Here is a 16,633-nt window from a genome sequence, read left to right as displayed (position 1 = left end):
AGGAAGTGTCAGGAACACAGAATCAGAGAATGGTTCATCATTTCATCTGCAGTAGAGCCCCAGTTTTCGTGGCAGTACCATGAGGTTTGGTGTGAGCATGAGGTAGAGAAGGAAGAGGTGGGGGTAATCAGTTATAGACAAGCACAGATAGGAGGCCAGAAGGTTCCCTAGTATTGCAGTAGGAGCAGCAGGAGATGCTTACAGGACACAACGTGGAGTTTCCTACAGTGTTACTGGTATTCTAGACCCTTGGGGCTTATCAAAGTAGGAATCATGTTAATTCATCATAGAATGGTTTGGGTTGGAAGGAACCTTAAAGACTGCCATGGGCAGGGACACCTCCCAGCAGCCCAGGCTGCTCCAAGCCCCATCCAACCTGCCCTTCAACACTGCCAGGGATGGGGCAGCCACAGCTTCCCTGGGCAACCTGGGCCAGGCTCTCCCCACCCTCACAGCCCAGAATTTCTCCCTCACATCTCAGCTCCAGCTCCCTCTGCCAGCTGGAAACCCTTCCCCCTGCTCCCATCCCTCCCTGCCCTTGTCCCAAGTCCCTCCCCAGCTTTCCTGGAGCCCCTTCAGGCACTGGAAGGTGCTCTCAGGTCTCCCTGGAGCCTTCTCTTCTCCAGGCTGAACACCCCAACTCTCCCAGCCTGGCTCCAGAGCAGAGCTGCTCCAGCCCTCCCAGCATCTCCGTGGTCCTAATTGCCTGATCACTGACCAATACACTTCTTCCACAGCATGCATGAAATGGCTTTGGTTTTGCTCAAGTTTTTCTAAACTGTCAGTCTGGAGCTTTTTTAGGAACTTTTTCCTTCATACTATGGAACTGTAGTTGTGATTCGATTTTAATTCGTTCAAAAAAAGGTCAAAATAATAAAAATTTCTTTTCAGATTCTAGTAGCAACACTAGGGATTGTTTTTTTTTTTTTTTTGATTGAGTTTTTTATTTATTTATTTATTTATTTATTTATTTATTTATTTGCCATCACTTAGAAATGGCTATTTCTGGTGTAAGTTAAAGCATGTTTCTTCCTTTTCTCTTCCGTGATAAATGCCCCTGGGAGTTGCTAATTCATCAAATATGTTTATTTAATAATGAAGCTGAAATAATTTCCCATTCTCCCAGTTTCATTACTGTGTTTCTTATTCTTCAAGTGTTGTAGGAACGTGTTTATCATTCACTTTAATTTCACATGGCAATGTATTGTGTAGTTAAAGGGATTTTTCCTTTGCTAGACACGTGGGTGCATAGTGCTAATACTGCAGATTGCAAAACATGTTTGCTGCTGGTGTTTGTAGGGGCTTTTATTCCTTCTTAATAGCTTTTGTTCTTGAAAATATGAATATCCTTAAGAGGCAAAAAAAGCATGTATGTTCCTGGATACATCCCTGCATCTTTGTATGAGTGTAGGTGATCACTGAGTGACTGCTTCCAAGTGGTAAATGTCTCACTGCAGCTTTGAATCATCTTACTACTCTAGGTAAAAACTCTTGGAGGTGAAGCAGGAGGGCTGTGAAAGTGCTAAAATAAGGATGAAAAAAGAAAGTTTAGTAGGTCACCTATAGGTAGTAGTGCATACATGCACAATGTGTTAGTAAAATGGTATGGATTAAATACTGTGTCTCTGCTCAGCTGCAAATACTGGTGCCAAAACCTGAGTGATGCTCCTGAGCAGACTGGGGCAGTGGGGATTTGGGTCAAGACTAAGAAGAGAGATTCCTCTTACCAGGAGACCCACTGACCAGGGACAATGACATTGCCCTTCAGTGATCTCCTCTATTCCAGGAGCCCAAGTCCCTCTGAAGCCTCTTATGGCTAGTCCAGGTAAATTGACCCAAGACTGGTAGCAGCAGCTTGTCTGGAGACTTCCAGACTGTTGTCCTCTGATGATTCAGGTGGAGGAATCTGGCCTGTTAATTCAGTCATTAAAAGGCACCAAACACCTTTGTCTGAGTGTCAAAAGAGAATGGAAAAATCTGCTTTGTTGGCATAATTCTACTGTGTCTTGCTTTTTCAGATGACTGTATGCAATAGGGAAATACCAATATTAAGGTTTTCTAGCTAGTAAAAGAAAAAAAATAATATTTTATGGCCAGATTCACTCAGGATGTTTCTGTGAATGTTTCTTCTTAGGCTTTCCTTCATGTCACTTGAACTGGGATTGCACCTGCAGTGAGTGTGTTCCAACCAGGATGTTAAATATACATTGTGCCCTTTCTTATTGTGCCCAGCAAATGCGGGCTACGTGCTCCTGCTGTGTTTGCTTTACCTGCCATTTTTACATGTCAAGAATCAGCCTTGCATTTAATGTTTTCAGTTTGCATTATCAGTGAGGAATGGAGGAAAAGCTGCACATTTTACTGGAGAGGAAAGATGGTTGGCTGCCTTGTCACACTGACAGGGTCAGCTCACATGTTTGTCAATTACAAGTAATGTAACAACAAGATTATTTCTGTAAAAGAGGAAAGGTGCAATGTGTAGGACCAACAGTGGGCTGTGCTTTTTAGGCAAAGCAAATCAGAGCCCTCTGTCCCAGAAGAGGGCCAGCAAGAGCTGGCTGTCTTGAAAACCAAAGGCTTAAAACAATTTCAGGGAGATTTTAAACAATTTCAGTAAGATTATAATTTCAGCCCTGAGGCTTTAGGAGCAAACAGTTTTTCCTTTCATTAAGGGAAGTTACTATGTTTATATTAAAGTGTATTATCTAGGATCATAATCTGAGCTGCCAGGAAAACATTTCTTTACCATACTTAAATACAGTTTAAATCAATCTTCAGTCATGTCTGAAACACAATATAAGTATAAATTGCACATTTGCTTTTTTGTCTATTCTGTCCTGTGCCAGTATGTGTTTTTTTTAGTTCTTCCCACTTCACAAGCATATTTACTATTTGCTTAAATGAGTATTTACCAAACTAAGGAGAGACATTTGCAGTGTTCTGCATTGATGTACAGTACTAAAGTTGCCTCCTTTATGGCAGGAATGAGTCAAAGAAAGATAAAAAGCTGTGATTGTTATAACCAATATTTTTTTAATGGGCACTGAATAATTAAAATTTTGTATTCCCTGTTGACTTTTGAGTGGAAGAGAGCTCTGCATCCTGTAGCATCTGTGTGCCAGCCATGAATTTGTAGCTGAGATCTTCATTCCTAGGATGTTCTTTTTCCAGAAGTGTTTTGTATAATTTAAATTAATTAGTGTCCTTTTTAGGTGAATTGTGTGGACAATTCTTTCCTAGGTGGATAGAAAACCAGGTGTTCCCCAGAGCAAAGTGAGTTTTTTAACTTTTTTTTTTTTTTTATTGAAACTAGAATTTAAATCACACAGTGATGAGCATCTGACCTATGCAAAGGCTTTTATGGCACAGTCACTCTTTTTCAGAATGGGTTTGAATATGGCTTTCTGTTATGTTTCAAAAGTTAAACTGCGACTGATTAGCTGTGGTAGAAAAATTGATGGTAGAAAAATGGCAGAAAATGGTAGAGAGAATGGTAGAAAAAATTAACTGCTCTGTAGTTAAACAGTTTCAATTAAATAATTTAATTATCTTGTGTAATAAACGTACTTGCTAAGACCATTTTTATAAAATGTAATTTGTTTCTTTTTGTTACATGAAGTATAAAAACATCTCTTCCTGAAGTGACAGATTGCTCATCTATGTGATGGTGTTTTTTTCATAGCCCCTGTTCTCTCTTCTTAGTGTAATATTTTAAAATTGGCGTGTAGGATTTCAGTGTCTGGTTACCATGTGATGTATGTAGATCTTCAGCTGAGGTTTTTCAGATGTGCTGGTAGTTTGACTTCATTCACTAGGTGCACAAATACTGAATATGGAGTGTGGAAATGGAGGAATATGGAAACTCTTCCCTGATCCTGTCTGTCCTGTTAGCAGCAGTTATGGGCAAGCAGTCTTAATCTCATTACTCAACGTCATGGGTACATTCACCTCTCTGTTCACTGCTGAGTTTTGTTCATCACACTATATTAAGTAAGATTTCATTAAGGAAAAATGTCTGTTCATCAAGGGGCCTAATAGTGTTGAAAAGCCTGTTATGAAGCCTTGGTAGCTGATGGAGTAAATGTACAACAGTTAATTGAGAATGCATGTTCTTTCTGTCAAATACAGCTTTTTTCATTATTCTGGACAAATTTGCCTTTTTTTTTTTTTTATTGCACTGCTGTGATGCCTTCTGAAAAGCAGTTTTAGAATTCCTTTGAACAAATATCTTTATTACTTCTCCAGTGAAACAGGTTTTCATCTTCTTCTCTGTCTGCTTTCAAGATCTAATCTGTGTCCTGAGCAAAATTCATTTTAGGAGGTTTGGTTTTTTGGAGAGAAGATTTTAAGCTCATGAGTGAAAGCTCATGATGATATTCTGAACTGCTATGGATAAGACAAATTCTTGTGCAGTTGAACCTTAGTGTGTCAGGTTCATCTGAGCGGTTTGGTGAGGAGCACAAGTCTGAAACCTGAATGACAAGAATCCATCACAGGTGCTTGCAAGCTTAGTCTGAAGAGTCTCTGAATTTTTCTGGTTTTGTGTAATGAACTTGTCATCACTGTTGGCAATAAGATATCAAGTTAAAAGAATTAATTTTTCTCTTTAAAAGAGAAAAAAAACATGAAACAAATTGTTTCTGTTGATCAAAATTACGTGTTAATATCTTGTTATCATAGGCTCAATCTGTTCTCAACAGTGCAATATTAATATGACTGCAATACTGTATTAAAATTAGATAATATGTGTGAAATTTGATATTGTTTATATTATAATACATATCAAAATGGGGACCCTGTGACATGGAGCAGTGCTGGAGGCAGCTGGATGCAGTTCAACAGAACTGAGGGAGAACCAAGTGCTGGTGTCTGTTTTGCTCCTCCTTTTGCCCTCCTGTTAGCTGAAGGTGTTCCTGAATGGCTGCATGGCTGATTACCTTAATTTTTTTTTATTACTTTTCTTTTTAATCTTGTTTTCCTTAATACATGTATCTTTAAAATTTTGATGGTGACTCCTCAAGGAATGGAAGAGTTAATTGCGCTAGACCAGAATTTTTTACACCAGTGAAACTCTGCCTTAGTAATTTCAGAAGGGAGTGGTGGTAACCCTGTCACAAGTGAGATGAGAGGTTTCCACCACTATTTTTTTTTTTTTGGGAGGGATATATAATTTTAGGTAAAGAGCACTGACATCTTGTGGCTTCATGAAATAGTGCAAAGAGCTCTGGGTGCACCAGCCTTTGTGTTCAGAAGAGCATGATCCAGTTTTAACAAAAGCCTTTCCCAGTGGATGTAAACACAAACCAATACAATATGCCAGTCTTGTGAAAAATGTTAAAAGTATAAAAAAAGAGTCTGATTCTGTATTGCTGTTGCTGATAAAGATGCAATTATTATTCATGCTAGAATTGTTTATTTTAAGATAGTCTTGGATCACTTAGACTCAAATGTTATTAAGGCTCAGAAATAGCTGAGAGAGAAATCAAAATATGAATCCCATTCAACATTTTTCACTAACATGCATTTCACTTTCATAACAATGAAATCTTACCAGCTGGTATTCTAGGGAAGTCTCCATCTAGCATTCTTTTGTTGAAAGACTAAAGTGTATTTTTTGTAGGAAAAATACACAGGAAAAGACGAGTCTTTCTTCACTTCAGCACGGAGGTGGTGGTTTCACGAGAACCATCACAGGCACAACCTCTGTGTCCTGTTGCTGTGCCCTGGAGCCCATCCAGCTGTACCACGACTGGCTTTCCCAGCTGGGCCAGTTCCCAAATCCATTTGTTGGCTGTTTCCTGAGGTGCCATTGGTGCCGCATGATAACGGCAACGCAGCAGATCTCAGCACAAGACCTTGTGTCTGGGGAAAAGGACTTTATTTTACACCAAAACTGATTTTTGGCCATCTGCTTTCCCCCTCTCACACCTGCACACTCACGTTCACGAGCAACAGAAGTGTTGTTTAGGTCGTGGATGATGAGGAGGGGAAGGACGCCTGCTGACAGGTCCTCCCAACAGGTCCTCCTCACATCTCCTGGGGCTCCTGAGCCAGCAGTGTGCCCTTGTGGCCAAGAAGGCCAATGGATCCTGGGGTGGGTTAGAAAGGGGGTGGTTAGTAGGTCAAGAGAGGTTCTCCTCCCCCTCTCTTCTGCCTTGGTGAGGCTGCATCTGGAGTATTGTGTCCAGTTCTGGGCCTCTCAGTTCAAGGACAGGGAACTGCTGGAAAGAGCCCAGCACAGAGCCACAAAGATGATGAGGGGAGTGGAACATCTCCCTTATGAGGAGAGGCTGAGGGAGCTGGGTCTCTTTAGTTTGGAGAAAAGGAGACTGAGGGGTGACCTCATTAATGTTTACAAATACATAAAGGGTGAGTGTCAAGAAGATGGGAGTTGAGCTTTTTTCAGTGATGACCAGTGATAGGACAAGGAGTAATGGATACAAATTGGAGCTTAGGAGGTTTAAGGTCAATATCAGAAAATTTTTTTTTACTGTGAGAGTGACAGAGCACTGGGCCAGGCTGCCCAGAGAGGCTGTGGAGTCTCCTTCTCTGGAGACATTCAAACCCCCCTGGACACGTTCCTGTGTGATGTGCTCTGGGTGACCCTGCTCTGGCAGGGGGGTTGGGCTGGGTGATCTTTCCAGGTCCCTTCCCACCCCTAGGATTCTATGATTCTATGATTCCTGCTAGTGGGGTGACCATGTCTGTGCTGGTTTGGGGTGTGCCATTTGCAAATCAGCCTTCTGGCTGATTTATCAGTGCTTTATCTCTCAGCCTTGTCACACCTCTGTTCTCGCTCGCAGTCCCTTGTCTCCCCACAGGGTTGTGAGGGAGAGGAAACAGATGTGCTCCTGGATGGCTGCTCCCTTCTGTGCCCCCAGCACATGCCACTCAGGAGTCCTCCTTCCACCAGTTCTTCTGTCACTTCTACACCCACATCCCACCCATTCTCCAGTTGTGCCATATTTAACAGTTCTCTTCCAATTCCCCTCAGGGTTGTTTTTTCCCCGTCAAAATTGATGGTTACCCATTTGTATCAGGGGGCTTAGCCCTGTGCTGTCCTGTGGGAACCATCTGACCATCTTTGGGTGGACTTTAGAGTTGATTTGCTCCTTTGAGTGTTGTAGGAGGTCTGCACTGCCAAAGGGGGAAGCCTGGACACAGTAAAGTCAGTTAAAATCATAGTGGTGGTGTCAGTGGGGCCTGTGCCTTTTCAGAGATGTAGGATCATTGGATTGATATATTACAGAAACAATTTTTTTTTCTTTAAAATCTGATTTTTGTGATTGCATTAAGATAAAATCCTAGCCCTGAGAAAGATATAATTCTGTTAGCTGAAAACTACACTGTAATAGCCAGTATTTCATTTATGACTTCTTGTATGGATTGGAAACATCAGAAAGTGATGCAAGCACCCATTTGATGTTAACAGAGTGAACTACCTGAGTGATGCCACTGTGGAAAATAAAACAATTGTGACAATAAAAAATTCTTTCCTCAGATGCTGTTTTCAATTCAGAAATTACATTTTGTCATGTTCAAGGTTATTTAGTCTGCCTTCTCTTAAAGTCTTAAAAGGACATAATGGACAGTATGTATGTGTCTTTAACAGGAACCAGTGATCCATATGTCAAGTTCAAACTTGGAGGAAAAGAAGTATTTAGAAGTAAAACAATACACAAGAACCTCAATCCTGTGTGGGAAGAAAAAGCTTGCATCCTTATAGATAACCCAAGAGAACCACTGTATATAAAGGTGAGACAGTGTCTTACTTAATCTGTCAAATTACAACAGAAAGCTTACTTTATATTTTGTAATTTTTGTGTACTGAAAAAGTGACTGCAATCATACATTACTGTTTGTATGTTTGGAGGTGACATTTACTTAAATTACATGTGTCATGATGATGTCAACATTTCCAAAAAAAAAAAAGGTAAATACTGGCAGTTTTGTTTATTTCAGGCCATAACTGGTTTATAGTTATTCACCATGATCTTAGTAAACATTGACATTGTTTGCCAAGAAAATTTACCTTACCTAGAGAACTGATTTTGATAATTGACATTGTCCCATTTTTTTTTTCAGTAATTCTTTTATCACATCTTTTCTTCGTTACCACCCACCTGATTTTGTTTATTTCCCTCCAAAAGCTGTTCCCAGTTTATTTGTTATTTTTCCTTCTGGCTTGGGAAGGCAATAATCCACCTCAGGGCATTGATACCATCCCACATACTGGGCACAGATCACTGTTGGATGCCAGGAAGTTTGTCCAGATGCTTCCTATTTTAGGTAGCAAGTTAGCAGGCAGGGTCCTCATGGTAGAGTACTAAATGTCACTATTTCCTTTCACATCTGCATTAAGCTTTTGTCTTAGATTATAATATTTCTAAAGCCTAGAAACTTACACAGTCTTCAAGGCCAACAATTTTATAATTGCTAATGGCAATGAAAGAGTTGTAATAACCCACTTTTCACAATCATATCCTGCCCTTCTGCCTGTAATTTGCAAAACTGATGAAGGCATCAATTAACGTATAGCAAATTGGTGGCTCTGCTTAACTTCAGTTATTCTTTTGGTCTTCTTCTTTTAGTGCCTCTGCTTGTAAAAATGCTTCTCTTGGTTTTCTAAAATCTGTGTTGTTCACAGAGACAGTCTAGTAGTAGTATTCCCCCACGCCTGTAAATTCTTCATTGTGGCTTTTATTTATATATAAGCAGTTTCAAACTTGATTTTGTGGCCAGAGAGCTTCAGGTTACTTTCTTATAGTCTTAGTTTAACATGTGGGAAACATGTTATCTCTGGAAAAGGAGTTTCAAGAACCATTAATAAAGCAAGAAAAATCTATTTAAAAAAAATAAAATAAAATAAATTTAAAAATCCAATACCAAAAAATGCTTTTCTCTCCTCTGAATCTTAGGTCTTTGACTATGACTTTGGACTTCAAGATGACTTCATTGGTTCAGCATTTTTGGATCTCACTTCATTGGAAGTAAACAGGTACATCCTACAGAGTCTTTCTTTATGGTTTATGCTAATACAATTTTTGTGGAATTGCAGATAGAACATTAAGCTTGAAAAGAATTATATAAACCTACACCACGTAAATATGGCTGAGGAAAAACACTAGTGTTTAGGGAATTACTGTAATATGAAAGTTAATAGTATATTAACTGATCATTCACCACATATTTTACATTGTCTTCAGAGAGGTTGGTTTTATAACCACTTTAATCTTGCTTTTGTATTATCTTAATTAACAGCATTACCACCTACTGTTTATTTTTTCTGGTTTTTAATCCATTAATGTTACAGTCCAGATTTAGTTACTTCAAGTGCTTAACATGGAGAAGCAGTTTTCACTATTTATTGGTGAGTGTTTATGCTGCAATATTTATATGCAGAAATGAGGTGACTTTGTGACACCATTTTCGAGTAGTTTCATATAAATTCAGGTGCCTTTTTGTTATTCAGAAGTTTCATTATCTGAGAGCCTGACATCAAAATAAATGCATATATTTTTGTTTCCTAGGCAAACAGATGTTACTTTGAGTCTGAAGGATCCCCATTACCCTGACCATGATCTGGGAAGCATATTGTTGTCAGTTCTGTTGGCTCCTAGAGAAGAACAGCAAGAAGCGGTAATTTTAAATATCTAACATCTGTCAACACTCACTCTTGTGATTGTTCTGTCATGGAAAGACTTAAAGCACAAGAGTAGACCTCATTTGCTGGAATTAATTTGAGTTTTCGAGCTTTTAAAATAGTGCTGAGCAGCATTTCTTGGTGTAATACATCACACTTCATCTGAATTGGGTCCTCCCTCAGAGAGTACCAAGGGATGCTGATGGAAGAGGGGTGTTCAGCAGTTTCAGATCAGTCAGTTGCAGGTGAATGGTGCTGATTAATATGCAAAAAATATTGGTAAGCCACTGGTGAAGAATTTTGGACCTAGTGCTGCCATGTCTAGAGAAGAACATTCAAATCCCATTCCATACTGAAAATAAATAAAATTTGAGGAAAGTTAGCATTTCTGCCTTTTGGCATCCAGTGGTGAGATACTCTTTGATGCTTTTCAATTTCATGACCAGAGTTCACTTACAAAGATGTGTGGTTTTCCAGGTTTATTGCAATTTCTGCATGAATCTTAGTTTTCTGAGCTGCTTAGTTCTAAGTGAAAACAGGTTTCAATTTTTATAGATCCTCTTGGTTTTGTCAATTTCTGCTCTAGCTGGATATATTTTATGAGCCTTTTTCAGCTGACTTTTGACTTGAGCATTGTACTACACCTGGAGCAGAAATAAAAGAGATGACAGCTTGCTCAGAGGTTGTAAAATAATGTGCCTATAGAGAGGACAAGAAAAAGTATTAATCTGATGGAATTTTGCATGGGTATAGTCAACTCTATGTTTTTTGCAAGAGCACCTCTATTTCTGTGTGGTGTGTTGAGACACATCATCCTGTTACATACCTAAGGAATATAGGTGGGTTGCAATACTGTTCTTTTCCCCCTTTTCTCCTAACTATTATTTAATAGTGTAGTAAGTCAATTACTGGAACTAGGTGTTTGGTGTTCACTATGACAGAGATGTCAAGTTTTGAAAATAGGTTTCTTGCCTGTCAATTTTTCTCCTGACCTCCTGTTAGGACTTAACAAAAATAGTGGTAAACAGTAGTAATGTGCAGGAAGTTCACATAAACAGTGTGTTTTTCTTTCTTTTAGCAACATGTTTGTCCTGGCAACTCAGGATTCTGCTTTGCAAATTTGCAGCACAAAAAAGTATTTGACACATAAATTGAAAAAAAATAAATTATTTCATTCAGGTTTTTTTGTGTGTGTTCAGTTGGGTAAGACCAGCATTTCTGAGTCAACTGGTGATAGCCCAGTGGATTTGGCATGATCCTGCCATAATCCTAAATCATCCAGCACAGAAATAATAAGTTTTTAATTGGGAAACCATTATGCAGACAGCACGTTAGATTCAGAAAATGCTCCAGAAAATCACAGGTGAGAAGGTGAAATCAAGACACTACAGTGTAGTTTTTATCCCTCATATGGGCATTGTCCCATATTAAAAAAATAATAATAATAATTAAAAAATTGCAATAAAACTGTGGAAAAGGGCACAACATACATCAAAGAAAATGGTATTTGCATACCCTAGGGAGTAAAAAACAGTCGTTTGCAGAATCTGTTCAAGGGACAGCCAGTTGCAGTGACCAGAGTACAGTCTTGTAGTGACAGGATGAGGAGTAATGGTTCTGCACTGAAAAAGGGTAAATTTAGATGATGTATTAGGAATAAATTCTGGGCTGTGAGGGTGGGGAGAGCCTGGCCCAGGCTGCCCAGGGAAGCTGTGGCTGCCCCATCCCTGGCAGTGTTGAAGGGCAGGTTGGATGGGGCTCTGAGCAACCTGGGCTGCTGGGAGGTGTCCCTGCCCGTGCAGGGGGTTGGATCTGGATGAGCTTTAAGGTGCCTTCCAACCCAAACCAGTTGGTGATTCTGTGAATTCACAACAGAACATCACAACTAATGGTAGCACCACAGATGTGCTGGGGAGCAACATTTTCATACCCAGCTGACTGGTTTTAACAGGAGGAAGAACTGGGCTTGTGCTATTATGCATTTCATTGTGAGCTTTCTATTTAGTAAGTAAAACCTTTCACTGTAGCTCAAGTGACCTGTTTTTCTTCCCGTTTAAACTCTTACATGGGACTTCATTCTGAAAATGCTCAAAGTTCAGATTAAAATTCTGATTCCTAATCTGAAGCTTTATATTTGTTACTAGAAACCAGTCCTCCAAAGATCCTGATCTCTGACAGGTTCTGACAAAGCTACAGTAACATCAGAGGATTTGTGTCAAAAGGCAGGGAAGATCACCTACAAAATTAATATTGAATTGCTATATATGAATGTGCTAGGGGTTTAATAATTCAAGGCACAATTATTTTTTATTTAGTTACCACATCTAATTATTTATTCACTTATCAGATTTTATTTACTCTCTAATGAGTAGATACATTACAAAATGTATTGCTCCAATTAAACTGTCAGCCTTGGTTATTTTTTAAATGTCTTGTAATAATGAAGATAATTTTTATTTAATTTAGAATGCTTGACTTAAATAAATTTTCAAGCCTTATGTTGGAGGATCAAGGCTGATTCTTGTCTCCTCTGGAAATGTGCACCCTATAAAGTATTAATTAAAGCAACTCCTACATTCCCAATCTCAGTAGCATGCTGTTTGAATGATGCCTCTTTCCCTTCTACCTCAATATCTCTATATAGTTAATAATTCAAATGGTATAATTGAAATATTTAGATTAAAAAATCAAAACAAACAACCTGTGAGCACCTGTAACTATGCTTTTGTAACTGCTGCATGGAAGACACAGAGGCCTCTTCATGTCACATGCATTTTTTCTCTAAGTCATTGCAAATTTTCTTAAAATATTTTTGGTTTTGTATGCCTGTATGGCCCCTATATTTCAAAATATTTTTTTTATTCTGAATAAATCTTGATTTGTTCAAGTGATAACTCTAAATTGTTTGCACACGTCGTCACGTGAATGGTGTCAAATGGATAAATCATCGAGCTGAAGGATGCAGAAATTAACTGCTAGTTGCTAAAATATCTGGTGTTTTAATTCCGTATGTGTGAAGTGAGAGTGTTTATTAAAACTACTGGGCAAATAAATAAAAAAAAAGGAATAGCTTCCCCAAAAGATGCATAAGCTTTCCCATGTGGCCATGGAAGCAGCACTGTGCCGGATTCTGTCCTCTGGGCAGCTCTGCAGTCCTAATCCAACCCCAGCCCTGTTGGACAAGGCTTGTTGTTGGTCAGGTACCATTTGGTGGCTTTTCCATGTGGATGAGTCGTTCCAAGGAGCTGGAGCAGCTGAGGGTCCTTGGGAGGCCGTGGACTGATGTGCAGATAAAGGGAGATTCTTTTGACAAGGCGTTTGTGTGGCTGGAGCAAAGCGTTTTCCTGGCAAACTGAAATCCTGCAGCTGGGTATTGCAGGAGGGATATTACATCCTGTTGCTTTTCGTAAGAAATATTGACACTGTTCACACCTGTGCTAAAACAGGCTAAGATTGAAGTGTGAAGTTAAATGGTCCAAAGTTGGGTGCCTTGCTGTATATGGCCACCTTTCTGTGCGAGGGGCGTTATTGCAAGTGCTTTCAAAAATCTGCAGCTTGAAATAGTAGTAGTTAATTTTGTTTGGGTGGAGCTATTGTTTCTGAACTCCTGAGGTGTGCAAAGAAATGAGGGAGAGGTGCACACAAGAGCATCCTTTTCCTAATCTGTCGGAAAGAAACCCTGATTAAATGGAGATTTTCACTGTGCTGACTGATGAGATGCTGTTAGAATCAGGAGCTGGAAGGTCCCCCTTCCTCAGGTCAAAACAGATTACACTTTTGAATGGAAAATACCAATTAAGAGTATTAACATATGCATATGTTTGTGTAACTGTATGTAAAATGGTATTACAGACTAGGAGGGTATTTATCTGGTGGCTTGTGGGAACAGTGCTTAAGCAGTTTAGTTTGTGTGTGTCTGGTAGAAGAATACTGGATGTGGCTTCAATTACAGGAGATTCAGGATGCTGGTTTCATAAATAGGAGCATGCCATTTTGACTTTTGTAGTGTGTTTTATTGGGAAAAATGCAGTGGTAGCCTGCAGTTATCCTCAAATATTAATGGAAGAGTGTGGGCAGGTGAACAAATAAACATTTTTAGCAGAGCTTGTATCTAAGTATCTTTGCCTTTTGGAGCCCAGTGCTTGTTCTACAGGCATAAAAATGTGAACTTTTGAAGTAATAATCTTGTAATACCTCACACAAACTATGCACAGGAATAGAAGTCCTATTCTTTTGTGTTTTGATAAATGAAAGCTATCTGATTTGTTCTGATTTTTGAACAATCATAAATTGTGAATCAAAATTGCTGAGTTAATTACTGTTACACAACCATTAAAATGTCTTTATTATTCATGAAAAGTACAATGTTTTACCAGCCTAACGCAATTAAGTTGCAGTAGCACTAGTTCCAATAATTCATTTGCATTTGCTCTGTGCTGTTAACAATACTTGTCCTTTAGATTAACGCAGCATTTTTATTATTTTGCTTTGAGAAGACAGAGAGCCTAGATAATGAGTGCAAGCAAGAGACTTGAAACAAAGAAGGAGGGGAAAAATTATGCATATATAAAAATGTTACAACCTGTGAGCTCAAAAAAAAAAATTAAATTATTATTTTTAACTCTTATAAAAAACGTATTTATGATGCACACTCTGTATTTTTAATTAATTTCTCCTTTTGATGACCAGCTTAAAGGAAGTCAGGACTAGCAATGCCTTGTTCAGTGTCTTAGACCTGCTCCAGTGATGTGTGTCGTGTCCTTCTTTTAATTCAGACAGTATCCTGTGGGTATTTCCCTGTGGATACCTGTGGTGCTCTGCATGCCCCTCTGTGCCACCTGTGGTTGCATGCCTGGCCAGCTGGAAATGGTGCACGTCGTGTCTGCAGCCTCAGTGTCTGGTGCTGTGGTGCATGTGAGCTGTGCTGGCTCTTTCCCCAGCAGGTCTCCACGTGCAGGGCTGGACCCTGGAGACCTTGTGGGGTGGCTGTGAGCTCGCCAGAGCTGCAGGGTCTCCCAGCTCCTTCTCTACAACAGGTCTTTTCCAATCTGGGTCTGACAGGCAACTCTTGGCTACTGGAAATTCAGAAATCTGGTAGCTTGCTGAGAGCTGTTGCCTTGGGGCCAGTAGAGACTGGGGACTGCTGATCCACCACAGCCTTAGTGGTGTGAAAAATGGAAATGAAAACAGAAAATGGAAAACAGGAAATGTATGAGTGCTACTTGGAAGCTGCCTTTAAACAAGAATGATACAGCATTATTTTTTCGTTAAATTCATCCAAAGTGATGCTTCATGTGAAAATATTAACAGCATCAATATGCTGTCTGTTTGCTTGCTGTCTTAAATCATATAATGTGATTTTTAAAATTTATTATTATTATTATTATTATTTGTCAGAGGGTTAGCAACAGCTTAGGGAAAGAAGAAAGACAGAGATGGGCTCAGGGCATTAAATATTTTCAATGACATAAATCCACGTAGCTTGTCCATTATTTTCTGTCATATCCTACAGATTTGTTTTATTGGCTTCTAAGGGTGGTTGTGATGCCTTCAGCTTCTCCTGCTACAGCTGGTGATGATGCTGATGCACAAGTACAATCATAAGTTTCTCCAGCTACTACTCAAACTGAGCTCCTGGCACTTGAAGTCATATTTGATGCATCATTAATTCAGCTGCTGGGCAGTATTTTCTTCTTGCCCACCGCCTGTTCTGAAGCCCAGGTTGTGCTCTGACTTGTAGCTGTATAGGATTCAGCAGCCACAGGGCAGCTGTGCTTATGTTGAAGGAACTCAGAGGTCTTCTGCAGGGCCTGCTGCAGCCCTCAAACTGCATAATTCTTATGTGCCTCTCTTACAAAAATGAGTTAAATGGCTCTCTCCAGCTTCAAAAAACATTTAGTGTCTTAAGTATATTTTCTGAAGCCACAGTGCTACAATTATAATTAACTTAACACAGAGGCTTTAGGTTTTAATTGCCTACAGCAACTTAAAAATTCCCCTCAGCAGCTAGTTGTTTTTCCTCTCCCAGAAAAAACAGCCTCCATTTGAGAAGTTTCTGGGTATTTCAAAAGCATAAAACCAACGTATTTGCTCCCATTGTTATTTTTTCCCCATCTAAAACTTCGGCTTCTTAGCAAGGAAAATATTTGCATTTCGAAATTTATTTCCATTAACTGAAAAATGAATGTATTTTTGCAATAGTTAATTAAAAAAAAAAAAAAATTGTTTTGCATCACATAAAGTTCCAGTGGGAATTAATGGCCTTGGATTTGTTCTAGCTCAGTGTCAACAAGCTGCTAAATGTTTGTACAAATTAATTTCTCTGTGTTTTCACAGAGAAAACTGCTTTAAGCAACAGTTGTGTTTGGAGATTAATTGTCCACATCTGTCCTGACCAGTATATCTCTTTTATTTAATGATGAGGAACCTGTGTCTCTGGACACTTTGCCTCCCAGCCTTTCTGAGCATTGATTCTCTCTTAACAGTGCCAGTTTCACAGATTGTTTAGGTAATGGGATAGCCCTACGTGCCCTTTGGGGTTTTTAAAGAGTTAAGGTATGAGGTTTTTTCCTACCCCATGCACACAGTTATCAAATGAAAGAGCTGTTTTTACTGCTGTGAAACTAATTAGCAGTGGTAGCCTTGAGGATTTTGTTATAGATGCTTGTTGTCCAAGGAGCCTTTTGCAGGATTTCTCCTGTGTGGCTATACCTGTGAGCTGAACAGTTCTGAAAAAAACAGAGAACATTAGTAAAAAAAAAATAAAAAATTGCCATTCAATTATCAGCCAAAACTGAAGTCACTATCAGTTCTGGCACATTCATTTTTTTTCTAATTATTATTATTTTTTTCCATTTGCTTATCTAATTATTTTTCTCCCCCACCTTTTTCTTTCTTTTTCTTTCCCCTGGAATGATTTCACATCATGCATTCTCTCTGGAAATGAGGTGTTTGTGGCACCCAGAAAAGTGTGCCTGGTGGTCTGGGTTT

At 39.2% G+C, this 16,633-nt stretch overlaps 1 protein-coding gene across 1 annotated transcript in view; it reads left to right on the top strand.

Annotated features, from left to right (window-relative positions):
- Nucleotides 1–16,633, top strand: part of MCTP1 (multiple C2 and transmembrane domain containing 1) — a 276,702-nt gene that overhangs the window by 116,303 nt on the left and 143,766 nt on the right. The window contains exons 3-5 of the mRNA XM_051643546.1: nucleotides 7,613–7,755; nucleotides 8,919–8,998; nucleotides 9,531–9,639. Of these exons, the coding sequence (XP_051499506.1) occupies nucleotides 7,613–7,755; nucleotides 8,919–8,998; nucleotides 9,531–9,639 (332 nt within the window). The remainder of the gene's footprint in view (nucleotides 1–7,612; nucleotides 7,756–8,918; nucleotides 8,999–9,530; nucleotides 9,640–16,633) is intronic.

Source organism: Apus apus, chromosome Z, assembly GCF_020740795.1.
Source record: "Apus apus isolate bApuApu2 chromosome Z, bApuApu2.pri.cur, whole genome shotgun sequence".
Classification (NCBI taxonomy): Eukaryota; Metazoa; Chordata; class Aves; order Apodiformes; family Apodidae; genus Apus; species Apus apus.
Note: the sequence above shows the minus strand (reverse complement) of the source record. Positions and strands in the feature narration are given on the sequence as shown.